The sequence below is a fragment of the Sorex araneus genome, chromosome 2 (assembly GCF_027595985.1).
Source record: "Sorex araneus isolate mSorAra2 chromosome 2, mSorAra2.pri, whole genome shotgun sequence".
Taxonomy (NCBI): domain Eukaryota; kingdom Metazoa; phylum Chordata; class Mammalia; order Eulipotyphla; family Soricidae; genus Sorex; species Sorex araneus.
Window position 1 is genome coordinate 6,057,146 of NC_073303.1, and position 14,307 is coordinate 6,071,452.

Below are 14,307 nucleotides of genomic sequence, written 5' to 3' on the forward strand. Positions count from 1 at the left end.
GAAACATGAAAAATCAGTGCAGTGAGCTACAGAAAAAAATACTGGTCTTGAACAACAGAAAGAGATATTGTTCAATATTTTTCAAAGACAATTGCCTGGGATTTTGCAATGTACCAATAATTTTACTATAGATGTTTTGTAGAGCGACATGGTAAGAAGAGATTCAAATGTATAAATGAAATACAACTCATTAAATTTCACAGTAGGAAAATTTGGAAAAATTTCACAGTTCTTGGTAAATGCATAGAGAAAAATGTAATGAATGCGTGTGGTAAGCCAGTTCTAGATATGTGTACTAATTTTGGAGAATACATTTTAAGTAACACTTGTTCTAATATTGGATAACTCTGGACAATGACTTTATTTCACATGGTTGCCACTCTCTTCCATTCACCCATTACTAACTTTCTTCTACCTTCAGATCCAATTTAGCTTGGCAACATACATAGGTGAATTTTTTTTTGAAGAAAAGACATTAGTGAGCTTTTCCTCAATGTAGATTTCTCTGTGTGTAATCTGTTTTCTCACAAAAATATTCCAAAAATGCCTGAGTGAGCAATAACAAGTTCAAAAAAATCTATAAAAAATTGTTATGTATTTTATACATATAACAAATGTTTTTTAATGCTGTCATATTGGGTGCTCTTTCTGCATCAGGCAAATGAGGCCCATTGTTGTTACTGTTGTTGGCATATTGAATTCGCCACAGGTAGCTTGCCAGGCTCTGCCATGCGACAGGGTACTCTCGATAGCTTGCTGCGCTCTCAGAAAGGGATGGAAGTTTTTAGGGCGGCCCCTAACTGCCCTTACTGGTGTTCCTATGTTTCAGACTATGTTTGAAGTCCATCAAATATATGGAAAGTGGGTATTAAGTGTTCTATGCTGTGTCAAGCAACTGAATTGCGGCGGCACGGTCTGGAAAACATCCTGGAGTGTGGTGGTGGCTGGGTAGTGGAGGAGTAAAAGGAGCAAGGCTGGGTAGCAAGGAGAGGCTGATAAAATCTCAAGGATGAACTAGACTGCCAAAACGAAGAAAGACTAAAATGACTGTCTGTACTTTCAATGCACGTACGCTCGCACCAGAAGCATACATCAAGGATCTGATGGTGCAAGCACAAAAGATCAAGTACGACATCATTGGTCTGACCAAAACAAGAAGGCATCAATCACATCCCGCCATTTTTGACACTGGAGATGAACTGTTCCTCAAAACATGCAACAACAGAGGCGTCGGTGGTGTCAGTGTCCTTGTCAACATGAACTTGGCCATGAGCACTGATTCATTCAAATGCCTAACAATCCAAATCAGACGATTATGCTTGAATAGATGTGACTCACTGCTGGCAATTTCTATCTTCATCATCTACACACCAACATCCAACTACGATGAAGAAAAAATTGAGAGGTTCTACATGAAGCTGGAGAACTTCTATAAAGAAGCCCACACCTTCTCTAAAATCATTGTTGGTGATTTTAATGCCAAGATAGGATCAAGAATGTCGCCCAAAGAACTCTACATTGGGTCCCATGGCCTAGAATGGAACGAACAGAGTGAGAGACTGTCTGAGTTCATCATGTCAACCAAGACCATGCATGGCAACTCACAGTTCCAGAAGGCTGAATCTAAACATTGGACATGGGTGTCTCCGGTGGACAGTTCCACAATGAAACTGACCACATCGTATTCAATAAAAGGTTTTGCCTGGTGGATGTCGCTGTTGTCCCAAAATTCCAAACGGGATTGGACCACCATCTCCTTCATGCAAATTTCTGCTTAACAGAGCAGGGAGAAAGGACTGCAAAGTTTAAGTTTGAGAACTCCCAGAATGACCACCAACTGGGAGCTCTTTGGCACTATTGCAGCAATGTGGGAAAATGCCATCATTGACAACATCGACAAGGAATTTGATTGACTGGTTCAGCACCTCCATGATTGTGCAAAAAATGCCAAGAGTAGGAAAGCCACAAACAGATGCCTTTCCTTGGAAACTCTTGAGCTCATTAGCCAACGTGGTTTGACACGAGCCTCATGCAACCACAAGCTAATGTCCGAGCTCACAAAGCTATGCAGAGAAGTGATAAAGGAAGACCTCAAAGAGAGAAGAGCAGCAGTGTTGGCCAATGCGGCATGCTCGCCTGTCCTTCGCCAACTACAAGACCAAGATGACTGTCCTCCGACTGACCTGATGGATCTACCGCATCTTCCAGAGGGGCAATAGAGATGATTATTCACGACTTCTACTCGGATCTCTTCGACAGCCACATCCATCTGCCCACATACCAAATTCCACAGGATGGATATGTCATTCCCAACGTCCTCCCTTCCAAAATCCGATACGCCATTTTGTCAGTAAAGATGAATACAGCACCCAGTCCAGACAAGGTCAGACCCAAACACCTGAGGAATCTGCTACCAGTACTCATCAATACACTGGCCCTGCTCTTCACACGCTACCTGTCTGTATGCAAGGTTCCATCCCAATGGAAATCTAGCAGGACCATTCTGTTGTACAAGAAGGCAGACATCCAGGATATCGGCAACTATCGCCCAATCTGCCTGTTATCCATCATCTACAAGTTGTTCACTCAAGTCATCCTGAATAGAATAGGCAGAAAACTAGACAAAGGGCAACCATGCAAGCAAACTGGGTTCCAAAAAGGATTTAGCATGATCGACCATATCCACATGGTGACCAAACTGATAGAAGTTTTGCGAGAGTTCAAGATGCTGCTCTGTCTAAACGTTCATTGATTTAAAGAAGGTCTTTGATTCTGTTGAGACTGAAGCAGTCTTCAGAGCCCTAGCCAAACAGGCATTCAAACTCAATACATCAAGATCCTCCACTAGCTGTATTACAGATTCACCACCAGGATCTCACCATTCTACAAGGAAGTTATCATTGACATAAAGAAAGGGGTTTGTCAAGGTGATACAACTACCCTTTCTGAAAACATCACAAGGTAGCAACATAAAAGTTGTCTTACAAAAATAGAAGCTAATAGACTAAAAATACCTACACAAAACCATGTTTGGTTGGGTCAAGAATCAAGAGACCCGGAGTTGTTAACATGATCACTATCACGAAATCCCGTTAATCTTCGATTTCTCGAGTGGGCTCAGTAACCTCTCATTTCGTCCTTTCCCTGAGATCTTAGAAGTCTATCTCGACTCAGCCCTCCCAACAATGTCTCACTGGGGGCTTTTTCAAAGTCTGGGGAATGAGATCCAGCTTGTTACTGGATTTAGCATATGAATACACCATGGGAAGCTTGCAAGGCTGTCCCATGTGGGCAGGAAACTTTCAGAAGCTTGCCAGTTTCTCCCAGAGGGAGAAGTAGGCTACTGGATATCACGCAGCCACAAAGTGGCCGCGTGCTTCTGAAAGCTTGCTTTTAAGTCTCTCTCTGGATGTTGGCCATTGATGGGATTACACACACCTGGGTTCCTCTGCCGGTACCTTCATGCATGAGGCCTGTCCAAACATGTGCAGAGGTGCCTCAAGCATGGCTGTAGTTAGGTTCCGGTAGTCTTCGGCCGCTGGAAGCTCTGCTCTGGGTGGGGAGGGAAGCTGGAGCCCATCCCCTCCAAGGGGTCCCAGGGAAGACAGCCAGGCGTGCGGGCAAGAGACTCTCTATAGTTGTTAACAGGTTATATATATAACCTGTCTGTAGTAGGCTGCACCATCGATTCATCTCATTGTAATATACAATACTTGAACAAAACAAAATCAACTAACTGTGCATTCCTCTGAATATATGCCCTATCCATCCACCCTGACCATCTGACAGACCCTCTCATGGCTGAGTGTCATCAAAATAGAGGTAGAAGGGCTGGAGCGATAGCACAGCGGGTAGGGCGTTTGCCTTGCACGCGGCCGACCCGGGTTCGATCCCCGGCATCCCATATGGTCCCCCAAGCACCGCCAGGGGTGATTCCTGAGTGCATGAGCCAGGAGTAACCCCTGAGCATAGCTGGGTTGTGACCCAAAAAGCAAAAAAAAAAAAAAATAGAGGTAGAAGGCCGAGGGAGATGGCACATGTCTTCATGAGCAAAGATCTGTTTATAATCCAAAGCCGAGCAATCACTCTCACAGAAATGTCCCAAGTGACATACACAACATTGTCCATCATAACTCAGTCTTCCATAGAGGCCAAAAGTGTAAATTTTTAAAATTACCATCAAGGTGTCAACAGACAAAAATCACTGTATTATCTGAATGAAATCTTAGCAGTAGGAAATAATAGAGCACGGGTATATTAAATCAACATAGCAATAAAAGGTTAAGTGAAAAAGAAAATGACCAAAATCATAGATTCAGTAAAGTCCCATGTAAAGCTCAAAACCAATTCAGATTGACTCATCGTCTAGGAATCAGGTGACCTGTATCACTTGGGGAGCCATTTAGAAGAAAACCGAGGTATCTGCAAGAGAAGAATTTCCAGGAAAATAAAGAAAAGAAAAATAAAATTTTTGAAAATTTTAAAAAGAAAAATTTCCAGTAACTCCATGAAAGTTTTACCATGTGTGTTTTAACAAGAGCCCAATAAGCAATTTCTGGACTCTATTAAGACTATGGTAGCATGAGATTTTACACCATACTTACATACACCTACATTTTTCACCAGCATAAATAGCTCCAGAAAAAGAAACTTAACCATACTCTCATTAAATCTTTAAAAGAGTGAAATCCCCAAGGGAAATATAAATCATGCAGGCAGGTAGGGGGCCCTGAGTTTCTTTGAAATCATTGTATTTCTTTCATCCCGTTGCTAATCGATTTGCTCGAGCAGGCACCAGTAATGTCTCCATTGTGAGACTTGTTACTGTTTTTGGCATACAGAGAAATTTCTTTGTCACCAGCCATGAAGTAACCTAACGGCACACAAGCTATAGACTTCTGAAGGTGCAGAAACAGACACCAGCCAAATCAGTAGAGACCCCACAGGAAAGGAGAAGCCTTAACATGAACAGAAGTCTGTGGTAAGAACATGAAAAGACCACTGAAATGTCAAAACTCTTCCCCTGAAGACAATGCCCTACCAACAGACTATTTTCTTCATAGAAAGGCCAATAGTGACGATTAGGAAAAACCCTATTTAAAATTTACCATAGCAAATAAGACATAAACCCTATTCTGTCGGCGCTCATATCTTAACCTGTGTCATTCCTTTCTTATACTTTATGTATCTCAATTCTTATAATTCCCTAAGTTGGCAACAATATAAATTCTGCAGGCTATTTGTTCAATAAAATGTAATTAAATGCAACGATTTATATATTAATAATGTAATCACCCACAAGAGTTTCACATGCATATCCAATTGACATTGACAATACACAAAATTGTTTTCCATAACTCAGTCTTTCACCTAAGTAAAAAGGAGAATTAGCAAAAATTACTATCCATGAGCTAAATGGCATATAATTATAATATATTTTCCCAATGGAATCTAATACAGAAGTTAAAATAAAAGAACTACAGCTATACCAAATATATTGGATCATCCTAGCAATAAAATATTAAGTAAAAATAAATTCCAAACCAGACGTCAAATATAGTCTTCTTGTAAATTCAAAAGCAACTAAACTGGGGCCAGAGCAATAGCACAGCGGTTAGGACATTTGCCTTGCACGCGGCAGACCCAAGTTTGATTTCCCCAAGTGCCACCAGGAGTAATTTCTGAGTGCAAAGCCAGGAATAGCCCCTGTGCATTGCAGGGTGTGACCCAAAAAACAAACAAACAACAACAACAAAAAAAAAACTAAACTTTAAGTACATGCTCTCTAGGCAATGTTGTGTATATGAGTGTGTTAATACATAAATTATATCCAAAACCAATATATAATAAACAAAATTTTTCAGGTGTGAAGGAGAGTTTATTAAAAAAAACACTTATACAGTTCTAATAAGTAATATGGTACATTTCAGTACTGAATTGATTGCAAGCCTCCAGATATTCATACTATTATTTTAATTATTTTCAATATCATAAAGATATAGCTCATGGGGGCTGGAGTGAAAGCACGGCAGGTTGGACGTTTGCCTTGCAAGTGGCCAATCCGGGTTAGGTTCCCAGCATCCCATATGGTCCTCTGAGCACCGCCAAGGGTAATTCCTGAGTGCAGAGCCAGGAGTGACCCCTGTGCATGGCCAAGTGTGACCTAAAAAGCAAAAAAAAATAATAAAAATAAAAAGATATAGCTCATGAGCCTAGAGTTTTAATTATTCTGGATTCATATTTTTAATCAAGGACAACCTTGTGGAGATAACTCCTAGATAGTTGCCTGTAATTTCCAACTTGTTGAAACTGAATTCATTGGATAAATCAAATTTATATATATAATATATATATTGATATATATAATATATAATATAAATTGATATATAATATCAATTGATATAATAAATGTGTTAATTTCTTACATTCAATCACAAAAAGCAAATTTGAAACAAGTCAATTTATCCGATAAAAATTCTTTGTCAAAATAATAGAAAAATATAGTACCTAAGGATATATCCATAGCATGGCTATTTGGGTAAAGCTTTGCTGCTAGACATAGGTTTCTTAATCACCTCTGAGAGCACAAGTCCCTGTGGTCTAAATGCTTCGACATTGTCACCTTTAGTATTGCACATAAATACTTCCTGGCTGCGAAGTAATGAGTCTTGAAGTGCAGAGAGATCAAAATACCCTCCTTATTCATTTAGGCAAAAATCTACCTATACATGTGTCCAATAAGAATATATTAACAGAGTATCTTGGGCCAAAATGTAGCTCAATGGTAGAGCACCTTAGCACATGTAAGGCCCTGGGATTAATCCCTGGCAATACAAAAAAATAAGAGTGTCCTATCAAATATGCATATGCCTAAATTCATCAACTCTGACTTGCATCAGTCTTACCTTTAACTTTGGTCCATTATCTATATTCTGTATTTAGTTCAGCCTGTGCATTCACAAGTGAATGTGATTACAGCAGTAACTGAAGAAACTGATAACTAATCCAATATTTAGAGATGGTCATTTCTAACCAAGAACTTTTCTGAATACCCAGTGAAGGATCATTAGAATTAAAACGTGAATACATTTGAACCACAAGAGATCATGACAACTGTGAATTCTTCCCTGATCAAAACAAGATAATTTTGCATATTTGGCTCATCTGGTAAGTGTTCTCTGCTATCTCACAAAAAATACAGTCAGACTGATCTAATGTTGCAAAGATCTCAGCATAGGCCTCAGTATAGGGAATAAAAGAGGTAATCAATGTGTGAGTTAAAAAATAATTACCAAAGTTGTAGAGATAGAAATAGTAGGTAAGGTGCTTACTTTGCACATAAGCTACCTGAGTTCAATTCCTGGAATCCCATATGGTCCCTGAGCACTGACCAGAGTGATTGCTGAGTGCAGAGCCAGAAGTAACCCCTGAGCATCACCAGGTGTAGCCCAAAAACAAACAAAATAATTATTTTTAATAATTAAATTTCTTAATTAAATAAAAATTAATTTTTAAATAATAATGTTATCTCAGGGATACTGATTATATTAAATGTTTGCAAGACAGTAGTTTTTCAATTGCTGAATAGTTGCTGATGTGTAAACAGGCACACAATATTTTCTATTTCATGCACTGCACTGTAGCACTGTCATCCCGTTGTTCATCGATTTGCTCGAACAGGCACCAGTAACGTCTCCATTATGAAACTTGTTGTTACTGTTTTTGGCATATCGAATATGCCACTGGGAGCTTGCCAGACTCTGCTCTGCGAGCGGGATTCTCTCGGTAGCTTGCAGGGCTCTCCGAGAGGGACAAAGGAATCATACCTGGGTTGGCTGCGTGAAAGGGAAACGTCCTACCTGCTGTGCTATTGCTCTAGTCCTTCTATTTCATACATTATTTTAATCTTTTTCATAAGGTTTCTAAAGTCAGATGATATTAAAACCAAAGTATGCAGATAAGAAAACTCAATTATCTTGCTCAGATTCATGCAGTGAAGAAACAGACAATCCTGCTGTAATACAGACAAAATGATCAGACCTGAGTCTGGCTTCATTGGTTACTCCCAGATCAGCACTGAGGAATTACTCCTGGCTTGGGAGACCATATGGGCTGCCAGGGATTAAAATCGGTTCAGTTGTGAGAAAGGCAAACACCCTACCCTTTGAAATATCACTCTGACCCCCTTAACTCTTCTTAAACCACCCTCTCCTTTGACAAGTGTGACTGCAATAATATATTTCCTACTTTGAAAGAAATATAAGAAAAATGTCACAGAATTATAAAATTTTGCATCCAGTTTTCTCTGAATATCATTACACACATCCAAATTATATTTAAAAGTGTTTTGTTTCCATTATCTTATATGTCACAGCAAATACAATCTGTAAAATTATGTTCTTGTTAGAAATTGTATCTATCCAATAAAATTTTTAAACTATATTTCAACTAAAAGTTACCATACCAATATTTAGACATTTGTTTTTTGACAGAAGCTCTCTTTCTTTATATTATCATACTTAGATTTAAATGAAAATGAAAATTTACCCAAAAATTGAGATCCAGTGGGCAAGAGACATGTGTGTAGGAATTCACACCCTAACCAAAAAAAAAAAAAAACCATGGGATATGCTCCTAAGTAAAATAGTTTAGGTCTTATAATGCAAACGGTTTGCAAATGTGCACCTCAGAAAGAATAGAATAGTGTGCAAGTGAGCATAGAATAAAACTGTTTAGGACTTTTCAGATGTGCAGAGCAGCATGGGAAAAAATAGGATAGGAAATTATCACAATTTTATGTTTTTAAAGGTGCTTGCTGGTTTAAGGGTGCCTGCTGATGAGCTGTGTGAAGTACCACAGCCTCTCTCTAACTGTCATGTATCTATTGTATGTTAGTGTTTCTGTCAACTTAAGCCATGTCAGCCAGTAGGGCAGCGATACTGTGTTGAATAAATGTCCAGCCATCTTGAGTTAACAAGAGCGCTTATAAAGTAGCTCATCCGGAGACCCAGCGCTCTTGTTAACTCAATTATCTGAGGATACGAAAAATCCATGTGTGTGGAATACCATGCAGCTGTTAGGAAAAATTAAGTCACAAAATTTGCCTATAAGGACATGAAGAGTATGCTGAATGAAATGAGTCAGAAGGAAAGGGAATGATATACAATGACTGCATTCATTTGTGGAATATACAAATATACATATAGTAGAAGACTAATATCCATGGCCAGAGGGAACAGGGACTAGGAGGACTGGTCAGTTGTTGGAACTAACCACAAGTGTATGTGGGGCTGATGATGGGTAAATAGAGAAGGGACCAGTGTGACAATAAAAGCTGGGAATGATAACACTGGACAAGAAGTGAGGATTAAAAGTAAAAAGATATCCTTTATAACCTTTCAGCATCAATATTGCAAACCACAATGCCCAAAAGGAGAGAGAGAGAGAGAGAGAGAGAGAGAGAGAGAAAGAGAGAGAGAGAGAGAGAGAGAAGAAAGACAGAGACAGAGAGAAGAAGAGCGCCTGCCATAGAGGCAGGCAGTGGAGGTTGTGGGAGATTGATGGGAGGGAACCTGGGGACACTGGTCCTGGGAAATGTACACTGGTAGAAGGAGGGGGGTGGAACACTGTATGACTGAAATCTAATTATGAACAACTTTGTAAGGGTCTGTCTCACAATGATTCCGTTAAAAAGTTAAAAAACAAAAAGAGAAAAAGAAAGAAAAATCCATGTGATTTTCTGAGGCACAGTTGTGAACGAGAATTTATTTTTATGTCTCTTTCTTCTCATCATTTGCATATAAGAAAGCCATGCACTGTTGGGTATTGATTTCATTACCTGCCACTTTACTATATAAGCCTATTGTTTTTAGGAGCTCCGTAGTAGAAGATGTAGGGTTCTCTAAGTATAGTCTCATGTCATCTGCAAAAAGTGAGAGTTAGACTTCTTTCTTTCCTATCTGGAAGCCCCTAATATCGTTTTCTTCTCCAATTGCTATGGCAAGTACATCCAGTACTATTGAACAGAAGTGACAAGAGTGAGCATCCTGCCTTGTCCCTGCTTTTGCTGTGTCTGGTAGCTCGTGTCCTCATTCTCATTCGTTTCCAGGAATCCTCTGATTTTTTCATTGATTTCTCTCTGGTTGTTCAGCATTGAGCTGTTAAATTTCCAGGTGTGTCATTTGATTCTCCATTTCTTTGTGTGATTAATGTCTATCTTCAGTGCATCATGATCTGAAAAGATAGTTGATACAGTTACTATCTTCTTTATTCTATGAGGTGGATTTTGTGGCCCAGCATGTGGTCTATCTTGAAAAATGTTCCATGTGCATTGGAGAATAATGTGTATTCAGATTTGGAGGGAAGAAAAGCCCTGTGTATATCTACACTCTCTTCCATTTCTTCCTTCAGAGCCAACACTTCGCTGAGTTTCAATCTTATTGATCTATCAAGAGGTGATAAATTGGTGCCGAAGTCTCTGACTACTATTATGTTGCTACAAAAATTAAATATATATATATACATATATATATATATATTTGTAGCACTGCAATCCCGTTGTTCATCAATTTGCTCCAGCAGGCACCATTAACGTCTCCATTGTGAGACTTGTTGAGTCCTTTGCATAGTTTATACTATGTAAGAGACTCAAGGAGAAGAGAAAAACAATACTTACAAGTCAACAGAACACTAAGAAGGAAGTTTCATATAAACACAGAGGAATGGGAGCACGGTGATGGAAGTAACCCAGTAAACCTAAACTACCTAAGGCTATGTTATCCTACATCCCTTGATTATTAAAAAACGGTCTTCATTTCCCTTCTAGTCTTTTTCGGTCTTAAATCTATGTTGTCGGATGTTAGCATGGCCCTAAGTTTTTTAAGGGATATTTGCTTGAAGGACTCTTTTCCATCATGTGACTTTGAGACTGTGTTTGCTCTGACTATTCAAATGTGTTTCTTATAGGCAAGAATGTTGGATTCAGTTTTTTAATCCATTTTGCCACTGTGTGTCTCTTAATTGGTGCATTTAGACCATTGACAATAAGAGAGATTATTGTCATGAGATTTTGTGCTATTTCTGTACAAGATTGTTGTGTTTGTGGGTTTTATCTTGTCTTACAATAACCCCTTCATATCTTCTTTTACATTCAATTTTGAATCTATGAAGTTCCTGAGCTGCTGTTTACCCATAAAGTAGTGTATCATTCCTCTGATTCTGAATGAGAGTCTAGCTGGATAAAGTATTCATAGTTAGGTGTTCATTTCATTGAATTTCTTCACTATGTCACACCACTGTCTTTGTGGCCTGGATGCTTTCATCTGATAAGTCAGCTGTAAGCCTAAGGGATGTTCTTTTGTATGTGATGTCCTTCTTCGATCTTGTTGCTTACAGTATTGTGTCTTATCTATGCTATAAAAGGTTCTGATTAAGGTGTGTTTTGGATTCTTTTATTAGGGTCTCTTTTTTCTGGTATTCTACAGTCCTCTTAAATCTGGATGCCTGCATTCTCAAACTCTGGGAACTTCTCAGCAGAGATTCTTTAATTGTTACTACCTCATCGAGGTTGCCTCTCTGTCCTTCTGGAACTCCAATAATTCCTATGTTGTTTCTCTTTCATTCATCCCATATGTCTCTTACTCACCCCTGAGCTATTTTAAAGTATTTTTCCATCTTTCTGCAGCTCATCTTCAAGCTCACTGATTCAGTCTTCAGCTATTGTTATTCTATTGTTGAGAGCACTCACTGAGTTTTTAATTACATCTACTGAATATTTCATTGGTGACACTTCTGTTTGTAGCTTTCTTATTTCTGCTCTCATTTCTTAAAGTATTTTATTGGCTGTCCATTTTACTGTTTCTTTCATAAACTCCTGTATTTTATTGGATGCCCATTACACTATTTCTTTGAGCTCATTAAACATCCTCACCATTTCATCTCCAAATTCTTTATCAGATAGATTATGTTGAGATTTCAGGGCTCTTTTCTTTTCTCTTTTTTTTTCTTTTTTTTTAATTAGTGAGTCACAGTGAGGGTACAGTTACAGATTCACACATTTTCGTGCTTGTTTTTCCCTCATGCAATGTTTGAGAGCCCATCCCTTCACCAGTGTCCATTTTCCATGACCAGAACCCAGTATCCCTCCCACCCACCCCCCAAATTCCATCCCCCCACCCCACCCCGCCTCTGTGGCAGGGCATTCCAGTTTGATATCTCTCTTTCCTTTTGGGTGTTGTGGTTGATTCAGGGCTCTTTTCTCCATCCACTTCTGTGGTGGTGATCTGCACTCTTTCACCATGATGCTGTAGTAGAATAGAACTGGATTCCTCAAGTTCACCAATACAACGTAGTCTCAAAATAGAGAAAACCACAAAATACATGCGCTCAACGCCTGCACTGCCAGGGGTGACCCCCTTGGCAAATAAGCACCAATGTAAGGGCAGCACTTATGACATATGTGCATAAGAAAATAAATACATATGTGTGTGTATAACCCACATAAATATAAGATAATTACTTTATGGATTAAATACTTTATCAAAAATATTAAAACTTGGGTTACACAACATGTTAAACCTTTTCAATTGAGTATGAATAGATTGAACACTTTACTGTTAGAATTCTCATGGCTGTGATTGAATGTGGAGAGGTCTGAGATTTTTTTTTAATTTATTTTTCAATAAGTGAGTCACCGAGAGGGTACAGTTACAAATTTACCCATCTTCATGCTTGTGATTCCCCATACAATGTTCAAGAACCCATCCCTCCACCAGTGTCCATTCTCCACCACCAATGAACCCAGTATCCCTCCCACCCTCCAGTCCCATCCCCCTCATACCCCACCCCGCCTCTGTGGCAGGGTATTCCATTTTGTTCCCTCTCCTTTTGGGTGTTGTGGTTTGCGATAGGGGTCTTGAGTGGCCATCATGTTCAGTCTTAATTCTACATGTAAGTAGGTGATGTGTGTATACATGGGAAAGTGTGTAGATTTGTAGTACCTAAAACTGATGATATTTTCACTTTTAATCTTTCACAAGGAGCAAGCAGTGAAAATGAACAATGGAAGTTCCACCATGGACTTCATCCTTCTGGGGTTCTCTGAATGGCCCCAACTGGAACGTATCATCTCAGTGATTGTCCTCATCTTCTATGTTGTGATTCTGGTAGGAAACACAACGATCATCCTGGTGTCTAACCTAGATCCCAAGCTCCACATGCCCATGTACTTCTTCCTCTCCAATCTGTCCTTCTTGGATCTCTGTTTTACCAACAGTGTTATCCCCCAGATGCTGGTAAATATATGGAGTCCAGATAAATCCATTACTCATCTTAGTTGCATGGTCCAAGCTGCCATCGCCCTGGACCTGGGTGCCACAGAGTGTCTGCTCTTGGCTGTCATGGCCTATGACCGCTATGCTGCTGTGTGCCAGCCTCTGCACTACACGGTGATAATGCACCCTCAGCTCTGCCACAGGATGGTCATAACTGCCTGGTTCGGTGGTGTTGGTGCCTCTTTATCTATTTCACTGCTGACATTCTCATTGCCAAGATGTGGGCACCAAGACATGGATAATTTCTTCTGTGAGATCCTAGATCTCATCAGGACTGCTTGTGTCTATTCAAAGGTACTTGAGGTCGTTGTCCTTTCTCTCTCAGTGCTATTTCTTCTGGTGCCTCTAACAGCAATTCTCATCTCCTATGGCGTCATCACTCGCACTGTCATGAGGATCAAGTCAGCAACAAGATGGCGGAAGCTCCTCAGCACCTGTGGCTCCCACCTCACCGTGGTGACCCTCTTTTATGGAACAGTCATGTCTATGTACATGAAGCCACAGAACAGCTCCACCCAAAATGAGGGAAAATTCATTGCTCTGGTGTACATGATACTTATACCAAGCCTTAACCCACTCATCTACTCCTTAAGAAACAAAGATGTAAAGAATGCAGTCAAGAAAATCCTGTGTGTCAAAATCTGGTCAGAAAAGTTATGAGAACATGAAAAAACAGTGCAGTAAGTTACAGAAAAAATACTAGTCTTGATAAAGAAAGAGATATTGTTCAATATTTTTCAAAGATTATTGCCCGGGATTTTGCAATGTACCAATAATTTTACTAGAGACGTTTTGTAGAGCAGCATGGTAAGAAGAGATTTAAATGCATAAATGAAATGCAACTGCTTATTTGGAAAAATTTCACAGATCTTAGTAAATGCATAGAGAAAAGTTTAATGAATGCGTGTGATGAGCCAGTCCTAGGTATGTTACTAAGTTTGGAGAATAGATTTTAAGTAACATTTGTTCTAATATT

General features: G+C 39.4%; 1 protein-coding gene across 1 annotated transcript; it reads left to right on the top strand.

The window, feature by feature from the left end:
- The first annotated feature begins 13,052 nt into the window (after positions 1-13,052).
- On the top strand, positions 13,053-13,991 carry LOC129402453 (putative olfactory receptor 2W6). Its single transcript, XM_055129091.1, has one exon. It carries the CDS (start codon positions 13,053-13,055, stop codon positions 13,989-13,991), a length of 939 nt encoding a protein of 312 aa, XP_054985066.1.
- Positions 13,992-14,307: the final 316 nt, after the last annotated feature.

Excerpts from the sequence above, each read along its gene's own strand:
- LOC129402453 (XM_055129091.1), top strand. The coding sequence starts at position 13,053 with ATGAACAATGGAAGTTCCACCATGGACTTCATCCTTCTGGGGTTCTCT.